Source organism: Anthonomus grandis, chromosome 2 (assembly GCF_022605725.1).
Source record: "Anthonomus grandis grandis chromosome 2, icAntGran1.3, whole genome shotgun sequence".
Lineage (NCBI taxonomy): Eukaryota > Metazoa > Arthropoda > Insecta > Coleoptera > Curculionidae > Anthonomus > Anthonomus grandis.
In genome coordinates, this window is record NC_065547.1 from 48,829,655 (window position 1) to 48,842,855 (window position 13,201).

The window sequence follows — 13,201 nt, forward strand, 5'->3', positions numbered from 1 at the left end:
ATTTGACATTTATTACATACTCACAAATTTCATCCAATATAATAATCTTAAAGCATTGAAACGCCATTCAATGTACTAAGATAATAATAAAAATAGTTTATTAATTCCCAATACAATTAATAATTCAATATTTACATTGCTGTAGGAGGTAAAACCTAAGGCCTTTAATCATGTCTCCAAGTAGTCTCCATATCGTCAGTCCTAAACCTTTGCGTCACAAACGAATCCGTCCAGCTCATCCTTCCACCAGACTTAAACCATTCCCAACCGGCGTGTGCAATCATCACACCATTATCAATACAAAACCTTTCGTCGGTGGCAAACAATTTAGCCCCTCTTTCTTTGCACATTTCCGCCATCATTTCTTGTAGACGTAAGTTACAACCGACTCCACCAACTGAAATATTAAGAAACTTGTTGTGAGGTCTATGTTGCTTGTACAGTTAAAAATGTATCAGAAAGAAGGGTTTTTTTTTAAATCTAATTGATAGTAACATTATAAAAAGTCATTATCGGGGTGCTTATTTAGAAAACTTATATAAAAATCAATAGAGCTATAAATTCTATAGAATGTTCTATGTAAAGGAACATTGAAAGTGGCATAATCTATCTATTGGAAAGAAAATGGTATAATCTCTAAACTCCTGGTATGGAATATTAAATGTTATACAACTTAAATGAAAGGAAGGAATTATTACACCAAACTGGCATCAGCCATATGATTTTCAATAAAATTGTATAGTAAACGATGGCGAAATGAGACCTATAAGCACAATATCAACTAAGAGATAATTAAAATGTCTAATAACAAAACTCACCAATTTGGAAGCCCTCAGGGCAACACTATTAATATGACCCATTATAGGCAACATTTCATTAAAAGTGATGCCCAGGTCTTTTACTGATATTTAATAGGTGGTTATTTTTTGTATAGTTCGATTCAATTTGCGAATGAAGTTTCAACAATACAGTATAAAAAACCACAGACAACAATTTCTCAAACAAAGCTTTATGAATGACCTAAACAAATGCTTTAGAAAAGGCGGTATCTTGGTATCTATTTGCTTAAAGAAAAATTGTTGCAATAGATCTTATATGACAAAAACCATGCAGATAATCAGATGAAAAACCTTTGCAGCCCAAACAAGGCACTAGGGTTAAATAAACGTTTATTTTTGGTTTACACTAGATGCACAGTTTTGCAACTTTAACTATAAATGTCGGATAAAATATCTGCATGATATACGTTGAGAAATTTAATATTGTAACGAATAGTGCTAGCGGCACAAGCCAAATAACAAGAAAAAAGCGCACTTTGTGATACAAGCAAGCCACTTTGCACAGGTGTAATATGAACCTAATAGATTGATTTGACCCGTAGTTCTTAAGTTTTAATCCCTTAGGATTTTGGTTTGGGGGTGAAGGGGGTATATTTTAAAAGTAAAATATTGAAATGCGTAAATACAACTAAAAAGGCGTGTTTAAAATGGTTATCGCTTTATTTGTACCTTCGTAAGGCAATGCTAATGTCTAAATACACAAACATTCACCGGCAGAAGAATTACAGCGCCATTTTTATAATTTTTTATATTTTTATTCTAATTTGGAAATGACGCAAATGCATGACTGAATCTGGGAGTTTTAAGGCTAATTCTGCCGAGGGAAGGCCCCGTACAGTTAGAACACCGGCAGTTGAAGAGGGTGTCCTACGTGCAGTCGAACAAGATCCGACCACAAGTACACGAAAAATTGGTATGGTATTGAACATCTGCTACGGTATCTAAGACGGTATGGGAAATTTTAAGGGATTCTTTGTTATATCCTTTTCACATACAAAGAGTTCAGGCATTGCTTCTTAGAGATTATGAACCGCGTACGCAATTTTGTAGATGGTATCTCCAAAAAGTAACACAAAATCCTCAATTTGGTGCGAACATCTTGTTTACGGACGAAACTAATTTCTCCAGAAATGCAATAATCAATTTCGATAACAATCATTACTGGATCAAGAAAACCCTCATGCGATTACAGAGACACATTTTCAGGAACAATTTTCAATAAACGTTTGGATCCGTATCGTATCCGATCATTTAGTTGGACCATCTTTTTTACCAGGACGCCTTAACGATTGACAGATTTATTGTAATTTCTCCAAAACCATTTGCCTTTGCTTCTCGAAGATGTTCCTCTTCAGTTACGGCAACAACTTTGGTTTATGCATAATGGTGTTCCGGCCCACTTTAGCATATTGGCTCGTGAGCATTTAACAAGAGTCTACCGAAATAAATGGATAGGCCGTGGAGGACCACAGTTATGGCCACCTAGATCACCTGACTTAAATAGCCTAGATTTTTTTTTTGTGGGGACACCTAAAAACATTGGTTTATCAGACACCAATTGTGACCTTAGAAGAACTAAGAAATAGAATTAGGGTCAAGTGGTGTAAAAATGAGACACCGAAGATTTTGGAGAGATAAGACAGTCAATTTTTTGCCACTAAAAATTATTTTAATGAGACGAAAAAAGGACGTAATAAAATCTAAATATTCTAAAACCTAAAGACACATTCATTGAAACGATAATATTAATTTATACATGAATTATTTAATCTACCGTAATATAATGCAATTTTCATGACAAAAACTTTTAAAATCGGCGCGCAAACTTTTGTTGAGCGCCTACAACGGGCGCGCTCGGTTAAGATCGCAATGTGAAGACTGACGTGTCGCGACGCTGTGGGAACAAGCCGGGTAGCCTGTTGCTAAAAGTAATTGAGTATGTACGTGTTTTTTTGCTGGGGTAATTTTGAGACGACTGTTTGGGTAAATATGAGACAAGTCATGGGGTAAAAATAAGACGTTAACCTGTATAACAATTTTAGGTATACCTACACAAAGAGCAAGCCAGAATGCCTAGGAATTACGTTTCAAAGGCAAAACCCTATACAGACGACGATCTGAAACAGGCGCTTACCTTAGTAAAGTTGTCTATTCGAACGGCAGCAAAAAAATTTCGCATTGAATAATCAAAATTAATTCGGGCTATTCACGAAAAAAATGTTTCAAAACGTGGCCGAAAACAAGCGCTATCCGATGAACAATAAAGAGATTTGACAGAAAAAATTAAAATTATGGCTAAATGGGGATTCGCCTTATCCAAACAAGAAATTCAGTTAGTTGTGCAAACATATCTTAATAAAAATGCTATAAAAACCACATTTAAGGAAGGCAAACCTGGTGACGATTGGTTTCGTTCGTTCTGTAAAAGAAATCTACTGAGCCAGAAGAAAATGGAACAACTAGAAAAGTGTAGGAGAACAGCTACCAGCGACCCTTTTGTAATATATTCCTTCTATGATCGCCTGGGTGAAACAATCCAACAACTTGGTTTGCAAGACAAGCCTGCACACATATTTAACTTGGATGTAATAGGGTTTGATATGGATCCAGGTGGAATAAAAGGACTTGCAGCATTGGGCCAAAAAGTTCATAGAAGGATCTGATAAAGAAAATATTACAACCATGGCGTGTATTTCTGCTAGCGGCGTATTATTACAGCCATTAATTATATATCAAGGACAAAACCTGTGGAGCACATAGAAGGGATCAAACGATTTGGAAGGAACCTGTATATAATTAATATATATTTAATGTATGTACATACTTTAACACCCTGTATCTTAAAAACTACGCATTTTAGGACTCATGTTTATATGAACTTTTTGTCTTAAAATCGGTCCAGGAATGTCCCTTTTAAATTATAACATACCTTTAAGTAACACCCTGCATATCTATAATTTTACATTTTGTCCTTTTGGCCATTTTTAAATATTAGGACAATAATACTTTGTTTTTCGAGTGATGAAAAACTAGAACTCCATAGAGAGCTATTAAAAAGTATGCATAAATGTGTTACAATGTACTTTTAATAGTACATTGTAACACATTTTCTTATGAAATAATTAGGGATACCATCAGGCCCTATGGCAAGTTTATTGGGGAATTGAACTGTATTTTTATAAACAACAGTAACATGAAAATTAACACCAGCAGAAGCATTGGTAACTCTTAGTCTAAATAGTTTAAAAATACTTCTTAAACCAGTTTACTATGTCTTGACCAGAGAAAGTAGATTCGTCTCCATAATTAAAAGAATTGGGCAAACTATGGCTAATATAATTATTATTATAACAAAGGTATGAGAGATGTTTACATTTAGCTCTCTAAGACAAGGCAAATGTCTCTCTATCAGTAACATATAGCAAATACAGCTTTTTTATCTCTAGCAACTTTCTTGAGGTCTGAGGAAAATCATTTAGAGAAACTTGATGTATACTTTCTCAATGGAATGCATTAATACAATTTTTTTAGCCCCCTTGATACTTTTAATTGTCTATTAATTAACTTACCTATCAAGACCTCAGATGAGCCACAATGTGCCAGTGCCCTTTCAGTTGTTTCCACCAACATGGCAAAGATAGTTTCTTGTAATGAAAAACACAGGTCTTCTTTAGTGTAATCTTGTTTTAGTAAACCCTCTGTTCTTTCTTCCAGGTAACTTAAGATCCCTAAATATATTCACTAAGACTTCATTTTAACATTTTACATTAACCTACCTGAAAAACTGACATCCATTCCTTTAACGACATATGGTAAAGGTACATATTTACTACCTTTTTTAGCTAGTTGCTCAATATTATAGCCAGGACTGGGATCATTTGGAATCATTAGTACCCGGGCAAACCTATCCAAGCAATTGCCCACAGCTATATCAATAGTTTCGCCGAATATTCTATAGCGTTTTCTGGCATAAGCTATAATTTGTGTGTTACCTCCACTAACGTATAATACTGTGGGATTATTGGCTCCAGTAATTAGTCTACCCATTTCAATATCTAGCAAATATTAGTCAAGGAGTTTAATTATTAAAAATTTAAAAGATTACAGTGAATAGATATTATTTCAGACTAAATTAATATAGTTAAAAGTACTTTTAATTATATGAGGTACATTGTAAAACAAAATTTAGTAATGTTCAAGTGATAATAACCAAATAAGGTGCTTGAATTAATGATTAGCTATAATAGAACTACCCATTCAGAGACATTGTTCAATGATTTAGAAGTTTTTATCCTAGAAAAACTGTGTTTTTTGAGGAATGTAAATTAATGCATAAAATCCTTAACAACCAAATTAAATGTAATTCTAGTTTCACAGACACCAGAAATTCACAGCCAAAATACCAGATTATTAATATATATTATAATAGCAAAAGTTACCTAATAACTTATTTCAGTAAAAAAGATGTAAATTATGTTTAGGAACAGAATTAATAACATATTATTTATATTAAAAATTTAAGAGTTATAAAATGTTGAATATTCTACAATTTTCAAGGCCTAAGCTAGATGCACTGATGTTTTGAGTCCTTATGTAAAATCAAATTGTCAATTTCTTTTTCTAAAATATATACTTGTTTTTAAAATACAATTATGTTAATTGAAAAATTAACAATTTTAAAAAGGATACGTCCAATACAATGGTTTACTCCTAGAATCGGTTTATTCCATAGTTGGGCCACAGTCCTTGCCACTACAGCAACTGTGGCTAATGGAGCCCCAATTCCTGGACCTTTTGTGTAACAGATTACATCTATTTCTGAAGGTTTTATCTAAATTTTATAAAAAAAAAAGTTCCAGAATCAGATATCTTAGGGCATTTTTTGGAAAGAAATATAAAAATTAAAGAGCAGAATATTAGTGATCGACCGATACCGATATATCGGCCGAGAGCCGATTATCGGTATCGGCCGATAGATATAAACATATCGGCTATATCGGCCGATGTGTAAAAAAACAACCATAGCAGTTTAAAACATTTTATTTTTTTATTTTTAAATTTAAAGTATAATTCAAACAACTTAATCTTAAGAAATTATGGTAGATATAATATAAAATAGAGGCATTTAATATGAATAATGTAGTTTAGACTTTAGGGAGTTTAGGCAAGTTATCAAACTCATCAAGTTATCAAGATTCAAAAAGGAATTAAAATCACTTTTATTATCCAGGGCATATTATAGCCTTGACGATTTTTTTAATGATACCTTTTAACCTGTGCTCTGACATCATTTTAGTGTTTTAGTTTTGCTTCCTGTTAAATAATGTAATTTACTTCTTCTAAATTCTGTTTTATTGACAGCTTTACTTATTTTTTAATGAAATTTATCAAAAAGATGCTTTTTTTTCTCAATTTGTTTTGTTATGATTAATTTTGGTAATGTGTGTAAATTTTATGGTAAAGTGTTTTAGAAGTTATGTTTGTTTGAAATTTAAAGTGAATTTGGAATTTTTTAGTTTTTAGGATGCTTGTACACAAGATTTTGTTGTCTTACGTAATATAGCACATTTTCTTTCTTTCTTTCTTTCTTTCTTATCATGTAAAAATATTAGTGTCTTGGTTGTCTCTGGATTCAGCCGATTCCTTTTTGCCGAATTTACGGTTCCAGCTTCTGAAAACATTTGCTCACTTGCAACACTGCCAACTGGTGCAGATAAATATTTAAGAGCTTTAGCGATCTATATATTTTAATATACTTTTTTCAAAAACTAGTAATAATTTAATAAAAATTAGATACTTACCTCTAATGTAGTATAATATTAAATCTTCTGTAAAAATTTGAACCGTTTTGGATTACAAGAAAAAAAATACACAACTTTTAAGTTAAAATGTGTTTTTCTCAAAACTATATTTTTGCGAGTACATCCTTTTACCATAGCAGGGTACTATTCCTTATGATATGTTCTATGTTAGTATCTGTAAGTGGTCTTGTAGCTTTTGATACTTGTAACAAATAAATAAATAAATAAAATAAATACAAAGTAGAAGTTTATCCAAAAATGTAAAAATCACAAAACTAAATTGACCCCCATAGTAACTATGGATTTTCATTTTGTCAGTAAGAAAAAATATTTAGATTCCTGGAATAAAACACAATATTTTGTTAAGGCCTTAAATAAAATGAATTATTATTTACAATTTTTAAGGCATGAAAGATTATGACTCCAAAAGCAAATAAATCTTCAATTTATTTCAAATATCTCTAAAATTAAAAGAAACGGTCCTAAAAGTCTATAATAACATCAAAAATATACTTCTCAGAAATCATAGTTGATGACTATAAAAGCCTAGAATAAATTAAACATTTACTTGAAATACCTATCTGGAAGAATTAAAAAAAAGACTCAATAAGTCCATAGGCTGGAATACTATTTAAAACATATTTCGTAATATAATGAACACATTGTTTTTTACCTGAGCTTCTACTAAAGCATCTTGTAAGACTCCCAAGACCTTTTCACGATGGTGCTGGGCAGTCTCTTTGGGCATAAACCCTTCCCCGGGGGGTGTAATGTATGTTTTTCTAGGATTCGCCAGAACCACCCCATCCTTTATTATTCCTACGCCTATTTTGTTTGCACTACCTTCGAAACCCAGTGCTACGACCATTTTATGTTTGAATTCGGCTTTTTCTGTACGAAAAAAAGTTTTAGGTTAGGTTCTGTTTATTTACGTTTGCTGGGCTTAAATGTCAAAAATAGTTTTGTTGACAGTTGCTGAAAATGTCAATACTGGCAGGTTAGTGTTAGAAAATTGCCAAGTCTGTGAAGATAGACTGATTTTTATCAAGTTTTTCAATTGATATACGTGAGGTTTATGTTCGACTACAGAAAACTTCAATAATATAAGTGTTAAATGGATTTTAATGTGTTACAAAATAATTTAAAAATGTTGTGTCTACAAACGGTACAGTAGTGTAAAACTATTTTCGTGTTTAATGTCACGTGATGTGTTAAATTGTGATACTTTTTTTCATGTATTTGGGGTCTTTTTGATAGGAATTATACGCCGGATAGTTAATAACATTGTTAAATGCTGCACATTCATATTTAAAAATTTTTATATTAACATACCATCCAAAGCTTTCTTTTCTTATTTCTTTAGGGGGCTATGACAAATAAGCAAGATGGCCGCAGTAATTAAAATGGCCCCCTTTCTGTTACTCATTAGTTCAATTCAGTAATGATCAACTTATACATTCGAAAATGATGTGTAACGACGAAAATATTGACAAACATATAAAACTTATAGAAAGTGGCATCGAAGTAAGTAAAATATTAGATAAAATTATATTGGAGTGCCGGTTATTGTAAATTATTAAATTAAAACAGAAAACTCGTCGTCAAGCCTATCAGGAAATTTTAAAAAATGAATACGTAGACCTCCTAAAGGAACAGGTCGAATTGGAAAAGCAAGAAGAAAACAGAATGCGTTCAGTAGAACGGATTTTAGACAAGAATCAGGATTTAGCGTATCAGGAATTGGCTGAGAAAACCAACAAGTTACGAAGTAAGAGACTTTTATTAGATTAAGAGTTTAAACCGTAGATACATATCAGGAAATATAGAAATTCTCCAAGCATTTCTACTAAAAAAAAAATCTCGGATTTCCTACTAAATTTAGAATAAAAAAACAATGCAGCATAAGTTATAGTGGGCACTACTACTCTGGTATAGATCCAGTGTGGAATTTTGGCCTGTAATCCTCAGGTTTGCCCATGCATGCGTTTGGTCGTCAATAAAATAGATTCCGATGGCTTGGTTACTTTGTCGAGATGTTGGATCAGCTTAATTTGGAGTCCAAGATAATCCCCAGATATTTTATCTCTCCCAACATAGGAATTGCTTTATCATGCAAGAATAGTGGCCCAAGGTCCTCAATCTTTCATCTTTTGGTAAATGGAATAATGGCGGATTTAAGGGGACTGATGTTAAGACCTTCCCTCTCAGTCTAGTTTTTCACGATATTCGGAGCAGTTTGCATTCTTTCTCTCACCGTTATAACATTCCTTGGATTAGTATCACCAAATCATCTGCATATCCTAAAGTTCTAAAACTTTTGTGCCTTAGTTTTAATAGCAGCCCGTTTATCATCATGTACCATAGGATAGGCGACAGAACACCTCCCTGTAGACATCCCTGAGTTACAGAGGCGTCCAGAGTTTCATTCAGCAGTTTGCATATTACTGTCCTGCTCCTGAGCATGCAGAAAGATGCAAGGAAGGCAGCTATTAACAACTCTGATTTCCATAGTCTTCTCTACCATAATTAGTGAGCCTATGCAGCGCCGTCTCTGTAGATTTGCCTGCGGTTTCACCACATTGGTCTTGCAGCAGATGGTTTTCAACCAATGCTTCGTCCCTAATGTGTCTGTCGAACAGTTTTTCTAGTGTCTTCAGAAGAAAAGACAAAAGACTTGCCGGTCTGAAAGATTTGGTTTGAGAATAGTCAGTTTTTCCAGGCTTGGGTATAAAAGCAACCCGTACCGGCTTACATCTCAAAGGGATATGAGCCGCTCAGAGGAAAAGTGGTATATGTCAGTATTTTTTAATTTTTGAGTTATACCATTAATTATGTTTCTACTGGTCTAATATATTCAGTCGAAAACTGGTATAAGTCAAAATTTTAACTTAGCTAAGATAAGAGCTTCCTAACGTTATTCCTCTCAACATAATGGATTCGTTCGCTGGAATAGTGGTATAAGTCAAGGCACCACGCTGTTCCGATGTCGCGCCAGGTCCTATTAAACTCGCTTTTTCTTGTTTAGTCAGGTTTTTTTTAGTGTTATGGTACGTAGTGTGTAGATTAGTTACTGTAGCTAAGAAACAAGATATGATAGAACTTCTTCAGTGGATTCCCCCGATTCAGCATCAGTTCTTCCTTACCGACAAAAGAAGATGCTGTTGACAGTGGTCCAGTATCCGATTCTGATGAAGATTAATTTGTTTAATAACTTGTTCTTACTCTCCTTACTGTAAGTTTAGTATGTAAGATAAGTAGTAGTAATATTTTGCTTTTCAAGCTCTATATTTTTTGAACACTTTTATCAGGAATAGATATCATAGTAAACATACTACAGCTATTATTTTTCTTTGGTTCATCAGTTTTGTGAAATTTGGTTAACTTTTACGAGGAAAAGTGATATAACTCTCCAAGTTATACCACTTTTCCGCTATGTTTTTGAAAAAAACTTACTGGAAGAATGACATTGGGCGGCAAAAATGTAATTAATGGACGCAATCAGTAAAAATGTTTACCATATGAAATTTTAGTACAGGGTTATTATAAATATGTACAAAAAAGTAAAGAATATGTTACTGTGATTTTTGAATTCATCCAGATGAAAAATATCAATTTTCTAAATTTCTACTTTAAGGGAGTTAGACCACTTTTCCGCTGAACGGCTCATATATCCATAAGCTAAACTGGTACTTAATATCTCAGTCAGTTTATTTATTAATACTTCTAACCCTTCTTGCATCATTACTGGAATGATTCCATCTTGGCCAGCAGATTTGTAGGGCTCAAATGCGTTGATGGCCCATTTGATCTTCTCATATGTCACAACTTCTTTGGCAGCTTACCAGCTAGTGCTTTATATTGACGTCGAAATGTACTGTCCTGACTGCCAATTATGTTCTCTTTTATAACGCACCCAGGAAAATGTACTCGAAAAACTTCGGTCAGTTTTTAATTTCCTGTGGTTGTATACTCACCATCGCCATTGCGTAGGGAGTTAGTTAATCGTGCAACTTTGCTTCTTGGGAAAAGCGTTTTGGAGTTTAGCACAGTCTGGAACGCTTTCCAATTACTTCTTTCAAAAGTCTCTTTTTGCCTGCCTTAGCCTCTTATTGTAGTCAGTTAGAGATGTCCTGTAGGTTTCCCATCTTCCATTGTATTTGGCTTTGTTAAATACTTTTCTAATAGTCCTCCTCATTTTTTCAAGTCTTCGCTCTACCACACGGTTCTTCTGGATGCAACCCTTTTGATTTCTGGACTGTTATTTTAGTAGCACTTAATGATTGTGTCAGTCAGTTTCTCCACGTATTCATTTAGTTTGTTTGTGTCACTTATCTTTACACTAACCCGTACTAGCTCGCAAACGAGTTCTACTTCGAGTTACCCCAATCGGTTTTTTTTTGGATTTCGATAAATGATTATTTCTTGGTCAATACCCGTATGTATTTATGGTCCAAGCAATTCTCCTCCATGGATACATACCAGTTTTTAATAGAATTATTTATGTAAATAGTACATATACAGTTAAATCTATAAGCTCATCGCTTTGTCTTATTACAAAAGTGGGAATATTATCTTTGTTTACAATTTTTTGCCATTATAAATCGAAATAGTGACTCACTTCTGGAGTTCATGTTGGTTCTCTCCGAAACGTGATTATGTGCATTTGTATATCAAATCCTAGGATCAGCTCAGTTCCTGATTACCTGTAGCTTCTCAATAGTCTCACTACGGCCTCTGTTGGTAAAGGCCTTGGGTCATCATCAGATTTGTTTCGGTAAATATTCTATTTATATGACACTATATGTATTCACGATCTATTCATTTTCTTAGTATTTGATGTAGGTATTAATTCTTTTGTGCAAGAGACTAAGAATGCTACAAAAATTTGCTTAATTTCTTCTTTTTCACATTTCTGGAACCCCTATATTATCATATGCTAAGCATGAACGTTTCTGTAATTATTTCTCAGCATGATTGGGAGTGATTTATATTTTTGATAATTAAAGTCATGTATTATACAAATCAACTATTTGCAAACAAAAAAGTTGATATTTTAGGTGAACTAGTAATCTTAAAAAGGGAATTGCATGAGCTTAATGAGAATTTTGATAATTTAACAATAAGATCAACAGTACAAAAGGAGCACAAGAAAAAGGAAGAAGAAGAGAGCATAAATCAACTGAAAGTCCTTTATTTAGCGGAATCTAAACAGCTCAATGCCACTCTTAAACAGACCGAGCAAGAATGTGAAAAAATTGGTAATTAGATAATTGAAACTTAAAACGAAAGTTGCACAAATCCCTTTCTAGAACGTGAACGTCAGCAGCATATTCAACGAGAAAAAAACACCAGAGAATCCAGTTTGGCTGAAATCAAAGGGCACTTGCAACGTCAAATTTTTGATCGGAACGGTGAATTTTTTCAAGCTCAGCAAAAGAATAAGGAGCTGAGAAAACAAGTTGAGGAGTTAAAAAAAGAGATTGTAAACATGTTTTTACGTTAATACTAATTTTATAGAACTTTAGATAGATGTTTTAGGAACAACTTGAACACCAGAATAGACAACAAGACGTCCAAACAGTGCGTTTTCAAAATACGCGCCCATTTACTGTGAATTATATGGAAACTAATAATAAACCGGCTGATGATCACGATGATGTTCAGTTTAAAGACTTGTACAATACTAGATTCGCGGATGAAAAGCAAGAAAATGTGTCGATAATGTGTGACGGTCCTGATTTTGATTTTGAGGAGGTTGATGCAGTAATTCATGCTGATAATAAGGATTTTATTAGGATTGATGAGGATCAGATCGAGTTACTAAAAGATAAGGAATTTGATTTTGCCGAATCTTAGCGGAAACAAAGTAATTTGAAGCTCATTGTTAATAATCTCGTTTCTTAGTAGATCAATTATTGATGGTCTAAAAGGAATTCATTTTTATTTAAGTTTGTTTTAATAAATTTATGTTTTTTAGTAAAATTTCGAGTTTTTCATTTACGGATTTGTCATTTTTGTCAGTTAAATAGTTGCTGAGCTAGAATTAATTTTTTTTTAATTCCTACTTTAAATAAATAAAAATTTTTCTAAAAATTAACAAAAAATATGTAATATAAAAAATATATTTAAAGTAAGCAGAAAATTATCATAAAGTTAGTGCTTTTATATACCGAAAATAATAAAGAACTGATACAAAGATATGTCCGAAAAGTCGAGATTTTCGCTATCCTATGACCTATATATTGGGTTGTTTAAAAATAAGCGAAAAATTTTAATAAAATTAGGGTTTTCATCCCTAATTGGATAAACTGCCATAGAAAAATACAACTTTAAATTGATATCGAGGAGAACGAAGAAAGAGGTATAGGGTAGAGTGCTTCAAGAGTGCGCACTTAAGGTTTAATCAGGTAAAAAATCCAAACGAATTGCGTTGAAAATAGATATTTTTTTATTTATGACTGTTGATACTTAAACAATAAAATAAGGTATAATTCGCAAACTAAACATCAGTACTTCAACAGAAAAAATTAAACTTAAAAAAAGTGATTTTGCGCACTCTTA

At 32.9% G+C, this 13,201-nt stretch overlaps 2 protein-coding genes across 3 annotated transcripts; one reads left to right on the forward strand and one right to left on the reverse strand.

Annotated features, from left to right (window-relative positions):
- Positions 1–73: 73 nt before the first annotated feature.
- Positions 74–7,634, reverse strand: LOC126750606 (tRNA N6-adenosine threonylcarbamoyltransferase). The gene is made up of 5 exons (XM_050460257.1): positions 7,314–7,634; positions 5,529–5,670; positions 4,616–4,894; positions 4,409–4,567; positions 74–397 (listed from the first exon to the last, which is right to left on the reverse strand). The coding sequence occupies exons 1-5, from the start codon at positions 7,506–7,508 to the stop codon at positions 165–167; spliced, it is 1,008 nt and encodes a 335-aa protein (XP_050316214.1). The 5' UTR covers positions 7,509–7,634; the 3' UTR covers positions 74–164.
- A 7-nt stretch (positions 7,635–7,641) lies between these two features.
- On the forward strand, positions 7,642–12,622 carry LOC126750607 (coiled-coil domain-containing protein 39-like). 2 transcript variants are annotated; one of them, XM_050460258.1, is made up of 6 exons: positions 7,652–7,805; positions 8,004–8,164; positions 8,231–8,408; positions 11,698–11,898; positions 11,950–12,122; positions 12,179–12,622. In XM_050460258.1, exons 2-6 carry the CDS (start codon positions 8,105–8,107, stop codon positions 12,494–12,496), a joined length of 930 nt encoding a protein of 309 aa, XP_050316215.1. In that variant the 5' UTR covers positions 7,652–7,805; positions 8,004–8,104; the 3' UTR covers positions 12,497–12,622. The 2 variants fall into 2 exon arrangements, with proteins under 2 accessions (XP_050316216.1, XP_050316215.1); XM_050460259.1 differs by having other exon boundaries at positions 7,642–8,164; positions 12,197–12,622.
- Positions 12,623–13,201: the final 579 nt, after the last annotated feature.